This window comes from Coturnix japonica, chromosome 3 (genome assembly GCF_054131305.1).
Source record: "Coturnix japonica strain WE chromosome 3, WE-NBRP24, whole genome shotgun sequence".
Taxonomy (NCBI): domain Eukaryota; kingdom Metazoa; phylum Chordata; class Aves; order Galliformes; family Phasianidae; genus Coturnix; species Coturnix japonica.
In genome coordinates, this window is record NC_140665.1 from 85,901,170 (window position 1) to 85,918,451 (window position 17,282).

The window sequence follows — 17,282 nt, forward strand, 5'->3', positions numbered from 1 at the left end:
CAGGATCAACTTGACTTTCATATCAGTGAAAGAACTAGTCCATACATCACAAGAAAAAAAAAAATGGAAAAAGAAAAGGACTAGGGAATAGAACAAAGGTCTGTGACTAAACAAATAGCATCAACTAAGAAATCCAAAATGTTTGAATTTAAAGTACTGAGATATACACTATAGATGTGCTATAGAGTAGCAAAGCGTATTAATCCTGACTACCTCCAATAGAGAAATATTTTCTTGAATTATCAATTTGTAGTTAAATTAGATGGGATGAAGAAATAAATGTTGAACAAGCCCTCTAACTGTGAGATATTCAAAACTTATCATGAAAGCTCCATATCTTTCTTTACTGCGTAAGAGAGATCTTGAGCTCAGACTCTGAAATGAGAAAGCTTAAAGTGAGCAAGAGAGTGGAATTATATGGCAATGATACTGCTTAATGAATGTAGAAATTATGGTAAACTGAGCACAATGCACCGTGAAAATATGAGACTGAGAAATGAAAATGATCTGCTATAGACAGACATTGGCCCTGGAAGACAGCAAATGGGAGGGATGAAACTGTGTCCAGTTACTGTTTTAAGTTGACAAGGTGACGTCCTGGTTCTGGCACCTCGAGAATTTTTCCACTGGGATCAAGGAATACTCATAGGAATAAATATCACACTTGCATCAGAAGGAAAAGTTCACTCCCTGAGCTTCCCTGAGGCACTAAAAAGGTAGCCAAGAAATTCCAAGGCAGTTCTGAGTGGCTGTGGATCAGATGATATGCAGCTCAGCACTTTGATATGAACAGCTGAGAAGAGCACAGCAGCAGATAGGTAGAAAATCCAAACTGTTCTACTTCTAGGAAAAAAATAGTGCTATAAAAATGCATGTATAGAGATATTTATGGAAGATCTGAAGTGAACAGATCTATGTTTTTACTTAAAGCTTTAGTAATACATATGTTAACCAAATACATATAATTTCATTGTCTAATACTGGTACATCTAATAACAGAAATAGAAAAACTATCAAAACATTCTTTCATTTCCCACAGATTTATTTTTCAACTATTGGGGAGCACTAAGCAATTGATGCTCAAGTTTTAAAATAAAATAGATTAGTAATAAATAATTCTATTTAAACTTAGACTTTTTTTTAAGTTAATGAACTGTATAAGTGTATGGTAAATAAATCATAGCTCTGGGTCTACAATCCCCCCGTGCTCTTTTAAGTGGAGAAGGGAGACCTAACAGAGAGCACATAGGTGACCTTAGTTAGCAAAAAGACCACACTACCAGAAGAGGTACAGAGCAACGGCAGCTCGACTGAACATGAGTAGCCACATATGAATACATACAGATCTGTGCCTAGTAAACAGTGGACAATGATGAGTGGGGGTGAACTTTTCTGTGGTTGCCAGTGAATGACTCTAAAGTATGTCTGAAAAAGTACAGCTCTATCTGAACAATCCCAAAGGTGGCTGTGGATGTTGTCTACATGACTGATAACCAGTAACAGAAAGAAAAAAACAAGAGGAAATTATAAGATACTTCTGATGCGATGGCTACAGATGCTCTAAAAGCACTGTTCTCACTGATCCATGCTTTCTCAAAAAGCAATTTACACTCTAAAAGTCACAAAAGGAAACTGTGCTACATAGTGAGTGTCAGGACTCACCAAGCAGCAGCTTATTAACACTAAGCAAGATAAACACAAGTACAATCATTTAGTTGCATTGTCACCTATGTTTTATCTATCACTCATTGCCACACACCCAGACAGAGGAGAGTATTTTCCATTTTCATCTGGTGCAAGTAAGAGGGTTGCAGTAGAGAAACCTGTTTTTTTACTTTTATCTCACCTCTGAAACTGATGCTGGTGGGAGAGAACTAGCTGTGATGAGACATCTTATAGTACAGAGAGCAGCCAGGAAATTATTGATGTCCTGGGGTTGAAGACTGTATCTTATAGGTACTTGTAAGTACTACTACTCCTTGAGAAATATCCCTTAAGAAGCAACAGCAGAGTGGTTCTGGCTGAGGACTTCTATACAGGGATATGCTTCTCTTGTCCTGAGCTACGGAAAGTTGAAAAGTCAAGTTGGACTTCATTTCAGAAACAAAGACAATTATTCCTTCCCCAGAGTAGAAGGAATAATGCAGTTATTTTCTCTGCTAAAACCACAAGTTCAGGGCTTCTTCCATTGCTGACAGGTAGACAAAGTAGAAGATGAAAAGTTTGACTAGAAAAGGACTAGCTACAAACATTTCAGCTGTTTGCCCACAGCTGATACTCATGTTCTGGAGAAGTTTAAAACAGGCCTTTTTAATGTCTTTTCTCTATATATTAATTATCTTTGTTGAATAAAACTGTTATGCCCTCATTTTACTCTGGCATTTTATATTTTGCAAAAAGAATTGTTACTGAGACTTAGGCGATAGGCAACATTTCAGTTGTTTAGGACAGGCTGGTACGAGTGCTAGTTTTAGGAAGATGTTCTATACAGGCACTTTCTGTACTACAATATTAACACCACTGTGAAAAACAATACATTAAATCAGATTTTTATTTCTAAGTTAACACTTCCTTAGTTCCCAGAGAGCAAACAAATGGAGATCAAAAGGAAATAGAACCTGTTATATAATAAAACAAAACCCAGTAATTGAGTATCTTTGCCATGGCCAGCAGAATTTCTAGATAATTTAAAGAGCTTCATCATGAAAAATAACATAAAATATACATTTTTTTCTACTTTTATTGTCAAGAAAATAAAATTCTAAAAACAAACAAAAAAAATGGAACTACTTCTTTCAGTAACTGATATCTACTTTACTTTTTATAGACTGCCAAATATAAATAATAGAAATATCTACTTTTTCATTTTCAACTCATTTTCATGACATAATATGCAGCTATTTAGTGAACCACCTCTAGCCTAAATGTGAGAGAAATGTTGAATTTGCATAGAGTATAAAAATCTAAATTATACCTGTTTATATGCAACACATGCACTCCATATTTGTTTTCAACAGTGTACTTTGCTGGATCACTTGCAGGGGTAATCAGTTCCTCATTTTTGTACCTGACAATCAAGAAAAAATGAATTAATTAATAGCAGCTTCAATTCATTTCAATAATTCCATTGGTTTTTTTTGTTTGTTTTTTTTTTACATTCAGGAATCATATTTTATAATCTGATAATTCTATACATTTTCTCTACCTGTGTATTTTCCAATATTGTGTGAAAAAATACATATTCAGGCCACAGAGATGAAGGAGGACCATCACTGCAGTAGATAGTGGAAAGGAATTTACCCAGACGAGAAGAGACAGCAGTGGAGAAAGACTGAATGATACTTGAACTTTCCAGTCCACTAGCCTTGATGCAGGATGGGAAGCAAACTTTGATCACAGTAGAGCACTTCAGCTCACAAAAGGGAAACAGCAATAGAGTTAGATATGCTCAGGTCAATATGTAGATTTGATATATACCAGATAGCACTTATCTAGACAGGAGGGCAGCTTCAGTGTCTTTACATTAATGTCCACCTCAACAGGGGCCTCAACAAGGCAAACATGCAGTCTGTGGCAATTGTCCATGACAACAATAGAGCTGTGCAAGTTAACCCACTCCTAGTCTGTGAGCTTTGTGTATTGTGCCATTTTCTACTTAATCTTCAAGGAAATGAATGGCCAAAAAGACTGAAATGCTTTCTACAATCTGCTTCTGAAATTCTCAAGTTTGCTTCTCACACTGAGCGTGGCCATTCAGCAAGCTTTCCTCTCACTCTTCCCACTGCAGCATCAAGTACTAGGATAAAGCCCATACATGAGGATTACAAAGTGTTTTTAACATTAAGTATGTGACAATTATCACTAATGCCATGAATTCCCGGTGGGAAAAGCTTAACAACATTTTTAGAGGCCTGGATAAAGCCAGTTTCTTACCACTGGACAACAGGGGAGGGAAATCCCTGTACAGTGAAGCAAAGACGCACAGACATCTTTTCCCAGACAGTGTGAGATCTCAGGCGCACTAGAATTTCAGGAGCTCGACTTATTTTTTCCTCAAAAGCATGTCTTTCCAGAGACATATTTTCTTCTACCTGTTAAACAAAGAAAAACAATAAAAGTAGGGGAAAAAAGGAGGCATTTAGCACTAGACTCAAATAGACTAGAAGATTTAATCCTAAATCTACAATATCAAAATATGTTAAGTCACTACTAATATTTGAAACATAGACCTAAATCATAGTATATCTTATAGTTGTACTTGGATAGGGACAAAAAAAGTCAGTACTGTACCATTCTTTGTATAGCAAGTCTATCCAGTTGTTCCCTAGCATGGTGCCTGGCCATGTGAATCTCTCTTTCCAAAGATGACAACTCACTGGCAAATTTGATCCTTTTTTCATCGCTAGCATGAGTCTTTTGCTCATGAGTTCTGTAGAACAAGAAAAAATGTTAGATAAGAACAATTAATATGAAGTTTTAAGATTATTATTTCCACACATTAGGCAGCTAAGGGTTTTTAAAACCACATCAAAGTGGAAAACTTAGTTGAGAGATTATTCTGAACAGTCTACCAGCATATCCTGGTGAGCCTGAGAGGTGATATGAATATGGCATGTACTGAAGAGTTGGTCAGAGAGGAGCCTGATGAGGCTTAATGCGAGCAAGTACAGTCTTGAGCCTGTGGAGGAATAACCACATGCATCAGTACAGATTAGAGGCTGATCTTCTGGAAAGGAGTTCTGCAAAGAAACTGGGTGTTCTAGTGGATAACAGGTTGGCCATGAGCCAGAAGTGTGTCCTTGTGGCCAAGAAGGCCAATGGTGTCCTGAGGTGCATTAAAAAGAGCATGTCCAGCAGGCCAAGGGGGGTGATTCCCCACCCTCTATGACTATGTCATACTGTGATAAAAGTTATGCCACGTTTCTGATGTGCCCTTGGCTCTAGAACATGAGAAGCACTGCTAGATCCAAGGAATACATCAAATGACCTCACCTGACAGATTGAGAACAAGGAGTTCACAAAGATTTGATAAACTACTGCATATGCTAAAGCTACCCTTAGACAGGGGCAAGCAGGACATGCTACAGAAACTGCTAGTAAAAGACTCTCTTGAGAAATTTGTGGGTTTTGAAAGGGTTAGTGAGCCACCAGGGGAAACTGTGAGGAAAAACTGACTCCATAGATTCTTCAGAATTCTTGTAAAAAGCAACATTTTCAACATTGTCAAGAGAAGCTAACTCATGCCTCTTCATTCATGATGATTCTGTAAGCAGCCTACATTATTTGGCCTTGCCAACAACATAAAAGCAAGGAGCTAACAGGAATTTCTAACATGGCTAAAAATACAACCCAAGATGCAGTGAAGCAAATGGACTTGGATGGTCTTCAGTGAACAAGTAGATCAAGCTATTATTTTCACTGGTATTTTTTTAAATATCTGGTTTTGCTACTTGAATGTATTTTGAGCATCAGCCTTGTTTTTGCCATGTATAATTTAATAATGATAAAATTTAAGACTTTTTTAAAAAGATCAGTTATATTATGCTAATGCATTTTACTCTCCTGGAACATTCTGCTCCTAGAACGTATCTTTGAAAATAAAGTTCTAGAACCCTAAATATGTGTATGATACCATCAACAAATTTTCTAAAGACAAGGCAGAATTCATTCTTGTATCATATTCTGTCTGTATCTTTGTTACAGTCACTGTAAATCATGTTGGAGCAGAAACAGTCAAGTTCTCTAACTGGAGCATTGCTGCCAGCACATTTATTCTAAGACTTCATACCAAGGCTGTAATTGAGACACGACAATAAGCCATCTTGGTATTAAGGCAATAATTCAAAATGTTTAAACTGATCCAAACCAGAAATGCAGTAATAGCACATTAGATATGTTTGAAAATGTTTTGGATCCTGAGCACATTCTTATTTTTATTGAGTTTAAAGCTATTTTCAAGGACTAGTCTTGGGATTAAGGGGAACGACTCTTTCTGGTTGAAATATGAGAATGAAAGTGATACTTGGTGATTTAGTATTCAAGCCAAAATAGATTAGTGTTGAACAGTGACAGAGAAGACTCCATTCTTGCTGACTTTGAAGAGAGCCCTGGCAAAAAGGAGATACTGAATGGGACTAGAGCCACCACACAGGTCAGATGTGACAGAGCTTTACCTTTTCCTGGATTCTTGCATTGCTTCATGAGCCAAGCTGCGTGCTCTCCGGGCACAGAGTCTGCATGTTGTTTTTCCCAGGCCAGTTGATTCATAGTGAGCAGCCTGTCTAGATGCAGCCCTTCAAATATAAAAAATAAATTAAAAAAATGCTAGAGCCCAGAAATTCTAGGGGAAAAAAGAAATGCATTCATGAAAGTAAAATAAATTACTTTAAACAAGTTGAATTCTATAATTGAGCTTAGTTCGGTAAGGATGCTACTTTGCATTCCTCACTAACTGCAGTGCTATTAGGATGCTCTGATTCCCACTTGACCTTCAGAGGCTTAATGCCCATCATTCATCCCTTGAGCTCGTTAGACACTATTTCATTTGATTCTACTAAATATATGCACTATAGCCTGTCTTCAATTCTTTAAGTGCTGTGGTAGCACTGTTAAATGAATCCCAAGGGTACCAGCTTGTCTAAGAATCAAAGCAAATAGAATCCCTATAATATTGCATATGTCTAAATATTCTTGCCTTTCTACACTTCACATAATCTTCCTCATAAAATCCCTCTTTCATAAGAGAATATGCAGAAGCCGGGCAGTTATCTAGGGATATTAATTACTGAAGAGAGTGGACAGTAATTCTTAAGCAACCCAGATTCAAAGTTCCAGACTTTAAGACTAAAAGTCTGAGACTTCAGGAGAGAAATTGAAACTGTTTTGTTGCCTAATTGCTTTTTAACTGACAAAAAACCATAATTAGGAATAGTCAATTTCAGGAGAATTAATATCCTTCTCATGTTGTATGGAAGAATGGGTAAAAAACCTATTTCTATTATTTACAATTTATTTCACTGCAATTTTACTTAAGACAGAGTTTCAATCAGAGCTTAAAAAATGGGATTTCCAACTTGGAGGTAGTAAACAGGATGAAAACTCAGACAAAAGGTCTGTGCAGATAAGTTGCTACCAAACTAGATAGTCTATCTATGCTGGTGGGGGATGACAGACAAGAAGCACTTCTATGGATGGAACTGAAAAAAATACCATTCCGAATAAATCAACATTGAGGGAGAGGAGAATGTAAATATCTTGATTCTAAGAACTGGCTGATTATCCAGTATAGAAACATCTCTGTGCAGTACATGAGAAATACATGGTACCTACTTTCTTGCTGCATATTCTTCAAGTACATATCTTGTCTGAATGTTGCGATAGGACTGATCAAAGTGCTTGTGTCTTCTCTGGTAAAATGGCACCACTACTGATGACATACTTCAGTTTGTTACAATCAGCAACTCCTGCAATGAAATCACATTTAGCCATATGCTTCAGACACTTAAGTTTGATATTTTTACATATGTATACATGTGTACAAGCATAAACTTACAAAATTCCATCACTCTGTCACAGAGCCATCAATTATATACATGGGCACATCAGACTGTTAACTACAAAATGAGCCACACGATCATAGATAGTAGAACAAGAAGATCTCAATGGATTATTTTTCTCTTCTTTCCAGATGTCATAGCTCCTCAATATAGAAGGTTCAGGGAGCTCCCAGAAACACATGGGTGGCAGGCATATTTCCCACTGTGTCAATGTTAAGCATATCCCCTGCACAGCTGTTAAAAGCAGGCAGAGGTATCAGCATCTCTTTATGCTCGTTAGGAACATGATGAAAATTTTTTGCAAACTTCTTCTGTGGAATGCTACTCGCCATATGCTGAGTAGGTGCCAGCCCATGCAACTCAAAGTCCTGTTTGTATTCTCAGTTGGATGTAGGCTCTTGTGCTCCTGGGCTACTTGGTCTAAATGTCTGTGAGGGTCTCCAGCACTCCAGCGAGCAAACAAATCAGACAACACTTTCTTCAAGAGATGTCTGCTCTTCAGTGATAATATAAGCAATTTCCCTGTATAAAGTCTATAAAGTAGACTTCTCTGGGACATGAAACACCACTAGTTCACCCAGGGGCCACACTGAGAGGGTTTGAAGGCCCCAGGGTAGTGATAGACCTGCCTGTCCCTACCAAGCACTCCTTGGGCCTACCCTGTGACCAAGGAGATTTTGTCTATCCCTGGGGCCCTCAGTGCTTGCTTGCTTAGAAACAATGGGTACTCCCAGCAAATAAATGCAAAGGCACTAGTATGACCAATTTTAATTTATTTTCTGTTTATTACCACACAGCTGTGATTTGGGGGGGAAAATTAACACACATGTCAAAAGTAGAAGAATAACTATTTCAGGAAAACAGATGCTAAGATGAAATCTAATTCAAAATTAAATAATCTCAGTCACCACATCGTTGTCAACTTTCAGTTTTCAGCAACTAATTAATCTTTGCATTGTGGGAGAAGCATGTGCAATCCATTTACTGAAAATAGGCTGTTAAATACTTCTTCTGAAAGCAGAAGTGTTTTTTGTCATGTACCAGATTTTTTATATAATCTCATGTTTAAAAAAAGAAAAAAAGAAAAAAAAAGAAGAAAAACAGTTGCAGAATTCCTATTTAAATACAGGTAAGCAATTATAAAATTGTTGAAAATCACAAATATAATCAACAATTTTACATGAATTTTAAGTGTGACCTATTAAAGATTTTCCTAATTGTATTATTAGTCTGATTACTTATGCAGAGGGAATCATTTTGTATATCTTACTGCTGGACGTTTTTCTTGGGAAAAAAAAAAAAAAAAATTCAAAGCTGGGTTTCTTATAGGACATATCAGGCTTTTAGGAAGAAGGTGAGTCATTGAAAAACTGCAATGCAGTTTAATAAGTCCCTTCACTTTGTGTGTCTGTTTAGCAATTTGCCTGAACCCTACAAAATTAAATCCAAATTAACTGAAAGCAAACAAGCAAACAAACATGTTTAAAAGGTTAAGAAAATGAACCTTAAACTCTGGTAATGTACCTACAAATAATCCATTTCTAGCATATGGTACTATAAATTTTAGCTGCATCTGAGTGTTAGTTTCAGGTATACAAATGCTGAATCAGATTCCCCCAAGTCATGACATTCTCACATCAGCTAGTCTTACTTTTCCAAGAAAAGTATCTGCAGGTATATTTAGGTGTATTTAGTAGATACATTTAATAGTTGAAAGATCTTAGTAAAAAAAAAAAAAAAAAGCCATAAGACATAATCAAGCAATGTTTTATAATTTAATACCTGACAGCTGCACCTTTTGTGTAGTCTCTAGTTACATTTTAATTCCTATTTTAAAGAGATATAAGAGCTACTAGTCACACATACAGGAATGATGGCTTTATGCAAAATACCATATGCTGTGAGACAAAAATAAAGGAGGTTTACAGCATTAATAAGATATATTAAAGAAAAGTATTATAAAATTTCCAGAGAAATAAAAAAGTTAACATCACTCAAGTTAGTACACTGCAGTGTAACAGCTTGCAGAAATGCAGATTTGGTTCTGTGCTCTCGCACAGTGCTGAGCTGACTTGAATCTATTAACTCATTATAGGAGTAACATTGTCTTAGCTACATAAACACTGTTACACAGACAGATTAGCAGCTTTGTCTCCTCCTGCTTTTCATATCTGTACATGACATATATACTGATTTTCTTCCTGCTGTGACTATTGTGCATATGACATCTGTCTTTCTCCTAAGTTTGTATGTTAACCGAACAGTTAATAGTATAGTGTTCCATCTGTTCTATTTTTAATTAGCCCTTTCACTTAAATGAAGGTGCAAATGGCAAACCCATGTATTCAGCTGACTCAGCTGTGAAGAGCTACTCATGTTTACATGTGGCCCCATTAAACAATTCTATGAATTTATCAACATGCAACTTATGCGTTGCTATGTGTATAACTCCCTCTGAGATCTGATTTGTGTACAAGGGTTGCACAGTAGTTCCCATGTGGCTGGATGGATCACAGTCCAGGTTATTTTCATTTCTGAGATAGGAGAAAGCATCTTTGCCATTTACAGTCCTGCCTTTTGCACTAAATGTAAAACTTATATTTTAACTAGCATGTCTGTTTCTTTTAATCAGCACACAAATCTCAAAATTTCAGATTAGATATTCTTCACATTCACCCAAGCTTCTATAGGACAGAAACAGGCATAGCCCTTTGCTCCCAGCCTACATGCAAGCAATTAGCAGAGCTTGTTAGCAGCCAGACTCATTGTGCCTTCTGTTAACACAGAGGGGAGCTGCCTGGCAACAGTTCCAAATGCAATAATCATCCTCAGTTAATTACAATGATGCTTGCAGTGTATGTATTTAATACTTAGTGGTCCTGCAAAGATGATGATCTGAAGAACAAAATCGCAGCCCCACTGTAAAAACAGTTTTAGCAGAGTCTACAGAGTCTATAGGGTATCTTGAGTTTAGGATAAGGGAAATTTCTATTGTCTTCCTAGGAATAAGATGTTGGCTGTTTTTCCAGTTTATTGCTGGTATGCATTTATGTGAGGTATTTGAAATATATATTAATATTTAGTCAACATGCCAAAAACAGTATTAGTTAACTCAGGACATAAATAACAACTTAGCCACAATGAATTTCTTTACTCAGGTAAATCAGGATTTTATTACTAATGGAGCCCTGATTATACTGGCATGCCAACTGATGGAACTGACCCAATAGCAAGATGCAGGCAATGATCTGATAGAGACATCAAAGAAAAAAAGTACATTTCCCAGTGGGAAACTGAGAAATCAACAAAAGGATTACATAAATAGGCCATAAGAAAGACAAATCAACTGTTTGAACAACCGTAGAAAATTAATAATGTTAATCTTATTCATGAAGTTCTGCTGATATGTGAGTGCAAGAGTTAGAGGGAACTGGTCATAAAACAACTCTTGAAATTCATCTGTGGAGATCCAGTTAACTTCCCTGGACTTCAAGAAAAAGATCCAGAGTTACAGGTCAAGATGTTTAGTTTCCTATCTGACCCTCACTGTTTTGGCAAAGCATAGTACCTTTGTACCCTTTCATTTTTGTTTTTTATACCTATTTATTTCTCTGACTCTAAACGATGATATCAGCAGGATCTAACTGTGTGCTGTATAAAGCTCTCAGAGCACTATCAAATATAATCAAAAATATTACATCAATCAAAATGCCCATGAGAATTAATGATATAAAATGTGAGTGAGTTAGATTGTTCAATTCAGTTTACACAAATACACATTACATAAATACACATCTGTATAACAATTTATGTATGTGAATAAAAGAGAAAACTCAGGAGTAGATAGAATTCCCAGGTCAGGAATAGCATAGTTTCATGCAATAGTAATAGTGGTCTGAATAGAATGCAATAATCTAGGACCGTGTGACAAGGGGCCATGTTTGGGAGCAGGAAGCCAAGCGTCTGATATGGAGACATTGTTTGATAAGTGAGTTAATTTAAGATTTAAAGGACAGGCAGTAAATTCTAGCATGATCACACATCCAGCCCCAGAGAGCAGGCACACAACCAAATAAATTGATGGATGGGATTGACAGATGTCATGGGAAGGAGAACATGGCTGTGCTCACCACAGATAGACAACTTGCATTCTCAGACTCAGGAGGATCATGTCACGAGAGATGCACTATACAGCATGTACTCTCTCTGCCTGACCTGTCAATGCTATACCATGCATCTTGCACTTCCTTTGCTCATCTCTGTCCTTGTCCATCTGCAGAAGTGCCAAAAATGATTCTCAGGTTCTTGTCTGCCCTCATGTAGCCTATCTTTCTTAGTCTGGCTGCAAGATCAGTACGTCCTGCTCTTATGTGCATAAATCTGTGAGCCTCCTTGGCATATCATCTTAAATAACTTTGAACTTTTAAACTGAATCAAACGTTTGTCCTGATTTTCCCCATGGAATTTCTTCCTCTGAAAATCTGTAGCTCTGTTTGCTTACTCAGTGTAAGTTTTTCAGAAGCCCTAGTTTTCCAACTTATACTTCTCTAGTACATCAAAATTTGTGATATTTAGCTGATAAAATACAACTAATTCCATATTGCTTGCCTGTATGAGAGAGAGAGAGAGAGAAGGAAAGAGGAGAGGAAAGGAAAGGAAAGGGAAGGGAAGGGAAGGGAAGGGAAGGGAAGGGAAGGGAAGGGAAGGGAAGGGAAGGGAAGGGAAGGGAAGGGAAGGGAAGGGAAGGGAAGGGAAGGGAAGGGAAGGGAAGGGAAGGGAAGGGAAGGGAAGGGAAGGGAAGGGAAGGGAAGGGAAGGGAAGGGAAGGGAAGGGAAGGGAAGGGAAGGGAAGGGAAGGGAAGGGAAGGGAAGGGAAGGGAAGGGAAGGGAAGGGAAGGGAAGGAGAGGAAAGGAGAGGAAAGGAGAGGAAAGGAGAGGAAAGGAGAGGAAAGGAGAGGAAAGGAGAGGAAAGGAGAGGAAAGGAGAGGAAAGGAGAGGAAAGGAGAGGAAAGGAGAGGAAAGGAGAGGAAAGGAGAGGAAAGGAGAGGAAAGGAGAGGAAAGGAGAGGAAAGGAGAGGAAAGGAGAGGAAAGGAGAGGAAAGGAGAGGAAAGGAGAGGAAAGGAGAGGAAAGGAGAGGAAAGGAAAGGAAAGGAAAGGAAAGGAAAGGAAAGGAAAGGAAAGGAAAGGAAAGGAAAGGAAAGGAAAGGAAAGGAAAGGAAAGGAAAGGAAAGGAAAGGAAAGGAAAGGAAAGGAAAGGAAAGGAAAGGAAAGGAAAGGAAAGGAAAGGAAAGGAAAGGAAAGGAAAGGAAAGGAAAGGAAAGGAAAGGAAAGGAAAGGAAAGGAAAGGAAAGGAAAGGAAAGGGACAGGAGGGAAGGGGATGGGAGAGGAGGAGAGGGGAAGGTAGGAAGAAAGAGAAGGAAGGAAGGGAGGGAAGGAAGGAAGAAAGGAAAGAAGGGAAAGAAAAAATAATGCACATAGACATTATTTGCTTCAAATATCTTTCTTACAGAATTACCATATTGCCTCAGAAAACATGTAGTCTTTTCCAGATGGCTTAATCAATTCCATAGAAATTACAACAGACACATAAGAACATTTTCCCTCAGGAAACTTCACTTTGTTGGAAATCTGGTTAAGTTAGCATGAGTCATTATGCCATGCATAGACACTGCAGTCTATAACAGAATGGCATGTAGAGGGTCTGGTAACATCTCCATTTTGATAATAAACTTCTAAAATGTTAATATTTTTCTTCAGTGTTTTATCTCTGTGTGTATGTCTGTATTTAGATCTTATACAAAGAATTATGTTTTGTGTATGCAAGAGGAGAAATTGGAAGAAAAAAAAAAACAACCCCACACAATCTACTGTTAGTTTCAGACAGTTGTCATTCCTATTGAATTTTTTTTTCCCTTCTGCACAATAAGAAATCAGCTTCACCTTTTTTGGCAACAGAATACAAATGTTTCTGAAATTAAAGAAGCATATGGAATTCACAATGCTTAAACCATGTGGAACTCCAGACATTAGTCATCAAGCTCCAAGATTCTTTGTCTTTTTTTACTTCCTTGTCTTGTCTTTAGCTACACAGCTGGTCTCATTTTTAATGATCATGTCTAAACTGTCTGGGAATAGGGTTTGCCTAGTTTTGCAAATTGGTTTTAAACAGAAATCTTGTGGACAAGATGTTTGATCTGGTTCAAATCATTTTGAGAAATACATGCATCACTTTCCTCTTTAAACTTAAATAAAAATAAAAGACTCTGACCAATTTCTAGACATCTGAACATCCAACAAAGCATCATTTCCAAGTATCCAATGATACTGGCCACCATAGATGTATCTGGGTTTTGTTAAGTAAGTAAGTTTGAATGAGCAGACATTTAACATCTCACTATACCTAGTGGTCCTGTTTGCAAAGACATATCAGTCCTCTTTACCTTCAGCCATCACAGTTAGCATGAAGGCAATTTAACATATACCATGGTCACATCTATAACCCTTGGTAGAGTCCACCACCAGCTATGTTCTGCAGTGTGTAGACAGAAGGCAGTGCCAAAGCTCTACCTCCCCCAGCTACCTTTCCCTCTAGTGAGGTCGTTGCCATCTGGAGCACATCAGTTTTTGCATTCTTGAAAGTCTAATCTGTAATTTTGGCTTTTCCACAAGTCTTGTGATGGCAGGGAGTGCACACACACAAAACCCATCACCACAGTCTAACGTATTTTGCCTCATCACTGGTATAAGCCAAGCAGCATATATCCTCTTCTATTTGTGAGTCTGCAATATTATTTCACTGGAAATCAAATGAGGCTGCATTTGGCCATGTTGACCTGAAACTTTGCCATCCCAGCACTCCAAATACATAAGAAGTTGCAACAAGTTCCAATACAGTTTTAAGATTTCCCTTTGCTTGGCAAGTGTAGTAAATCCCTTCAGCTGGACAACAAGGAATGTGAGACAGTGACATGATGAAAGTCAGTCATTTCCCATCATCACAAGCTTTATTATCTTTAATTATGATACTTTCATTGGCTCACAGGTATTATCAACCCACAGGCAAAGTTTCAAGAGCATGAACGTGATTTCCCCAGACGCTATCAGTGGAATTTGGCTGGAATTTTCATATGGCACAGAACACATCACGTAGCCTAAAGCAATACAGGCACTAGGAATGCATTTTCTGAAGATGTATTTAAAAGCACAGCAGACAAAAAATAGAAGTAGAACGTTCTGTCTCAGCTACATTTCATTACTCAGCATGCCAAACAGTTTTGCCAGCTACTACAGGATGAAATTCATGCTTATTTTTTGAGTATATCCATCATAAAACTCATGCTTTATCTCTTCATAAAGCATAAACCCACAAAAAACAAACAAAATAACAGTGCACCATCAATATATGTGCCACTGTGAATGCACATATACCAATAGAACTATGTATTGATACAACGTAGTACTTTATATTCAAAATAAAAAAAGAAAAAGAAAAAAAGGAAGAAAGAAAAGAAAAAGGTAAAGTACATAAAACACAATAAAACCAAACTGGTTGGGAAGGGAAACAGAATGAAACAGTTCTCCTTTCCTTTTTTGTTTGTTTTGCCATAATTTCATCAATGTCCTGTTTATTGCTGCTTTTGCCCAAGGAAGGAATAATCATTTATGAGGTACAGAAAGGCACATGTTCCCCATAATCACTTCCCTTTTTTCTGAACAAGAGCAAGTTAGATGAAGAATGGACTTACCAAAGGATACAGAAATATTGCAGAGCACAGAAGACCAGCCTTTCCCAGCTTAGTAGACTCTGGCTGAGGAAAACAAAAATAATTCCCCTCTCTAAAGGCTACTGCCCCTTCACTCCCATTTAAGGGCAGATACAATGCTATATTTAGAACTAACCAAGTAATTCTCCCAAAACTGAGGTCAGCCTAATAGGCAATAAGGGTGTGATATAGGGATGAGAGAAAAGCCCTAACCCATATGCAGTCCAAACTGTATTCTTATGAAAGACAGACCTCACTTCTAAATAAAGCAGTTTCTGTTAAAAGCATGACACTGAGCACATGGGAAATAGTTTATTGTGAGAAAACAGTTCTAACATTTTATTTAGAAGTGATTGTAGATTTAAAATAATCAGTAACTTAGAAGATCAGTGAGGAGCCATAAACTCCAGAATCTTATTAGTAGAGACATGAGATCCCCTTGGTGCCTCAGGCTGTAAAATGAGCCTCCCCCTTGCCTCCTTAAGAGCTCCTTGGATTTTGGAGACCATGACTGCAATATATTAAGACACAGCAACTATATAAAAAGCCTATTGACATGGGTTTAAAGAGAGTCCAGTTCTTACTCACTGTTTCCATCTCCATAATGTCACTGGTCAACCTAAGAGAAGTTTCTCTGCCACACGTAGATAATGTAAGAGAAATTAATATGCATTGAGGTATATATAATTGTGTGTTGGGAGGGGGTAGGAAAGAGGAGGGAAAGAAAGATAAAAGGAGGAAAAAAGAAAAGCAAACAACCCAAAGCACACAGTTCTGTAAGACTCCAAGGATCTCTGATTAATACCAACTAAAATGGTCATTAAGAGCCTTTAGGGTTCCCAGATTTTCATCTGGTAGATCCAGGGCAGAAGCATGGATGGTGGCAGCACGCATCACTGCTTCAGTGGCTCAGATACATCCGGATGTGATGGGACAACAGTGCTTGCTTGAGTTGGCGAGCATGTGTTCAGTGGTGGTACCCTACTCTGGTGGTGAGCAACCCAGTAGAGATTTGTCATGTGGCATGAGTGATGGGAAGGGAACGGGTCCCTAACAAGGCTTTGTAACAAGTATAAAGTAACAATCACATTCCTGTTAGTCTGCCTGGAAATAAGGATGTTTCTGCCAATATATGATACTCCTAAAGGTACATGGCTGATAACAGCACAAAGAGTGAGCCTAGTCAGTGAAACTGCAACATATAATAAGGGTAATTAATGGATGTTGAAAGTATTTTAAAACAACAAAACTTATTTTAAATTCACTTGTGCTAGAATGGGATCAAGACCAAACTCACTGAATATCAACTAAGATTTTTCAGCACATGGTTTAAGAAATTTTGATATGTGAGCAACATGCCTTTAAGTCATGCTTTCTTCTTATGTACATGTATAAGGTAGAACAAAAGAGGATGTGGAAAAGCTTTTAATCAGATGATTCTAATTGCATCTGCAGCACTCACCCAAAGTTCCTAAATACCTCATGTTAAGGATCTTTCTCACTTTCTCATATTCTAGGACTACCCTTTTCTCGATGCAGACTTCTGCCTTCCTCCCTTCGATCTTAAACTATAACTCAGTCTGACAGAATTAGATCTACACAGACAGACACTGTGGAATGAGTGCATATGCACTGAGCATAGACATTTCTTCAGAAGCAGCTGTCAAAGTAATTAGATGTAATGTAATAGAACAGAGCAAACCAACTTTACTTACGTAGATCCTGCTCTCCTATTTCATTATCTTTTAGGAGGCAAGAGGAAGGTTTGCAGGAAAACTTTAAATTTCTCGTTATAATCTGTTTTAAATTTCATGTGCTATATTTATTTTCTATAAAGAAATGGAGGGATGTACAGCCTGGTCTGTCTGTCTGTCCTAACACTTGAGCTCTCTTCTATTTTAAGTCATTTCCTCAGGGTGTGGCTGGATGTCAAAAATGTGAGAGTGTATCCTGAGGGCTCTG

General features: G+C 37.7%; 1 protein-coding gene across 2 annotated transcripts in view; it reads right to left on the reverse strand.

The window, feature by feature from the left end:
• MYOM2 (myomesin 2) overlaps positions 1–15,427 on the reverse strand; it is a 72,408-nt gene extending 56,981 nt beyond the window's left edge. For both annotated transcript variants that reach the window (XM_015859344.2, XM_015859343.2), the window contains exons 1-6: positions 15,303–15,427; positions 7,330–7,463; positions 6,174–6,293; positions 4,291–4,429; positions 3,934–4,091; positions 2,975–3,067 (exon numbers count right to left, since the gene is read on the reverse strand). In XM_015859344.2, the coding sequence (XP_015714830.2) occupies positions 2,975–3,067; positions 3,934–4,091; positions 4,291–4,429; positions 6,174–6,293; positions 7,330–7,436 (617 nt within the window). In that variant the 5' untranslated portion in view covers positions 7,437–7,463; positions 15,303–15,427. The remainder of the gene's footprint in view (positions 1–2,974; positions 3,068–3,933; positions 4,092–4,290; positions 4,430–6,173; positions 6,294–7,329; positions 7,464–15,302) is intronic.
• Positions 15,428–17,282: the final 1,855 nt, after the last annotated feature.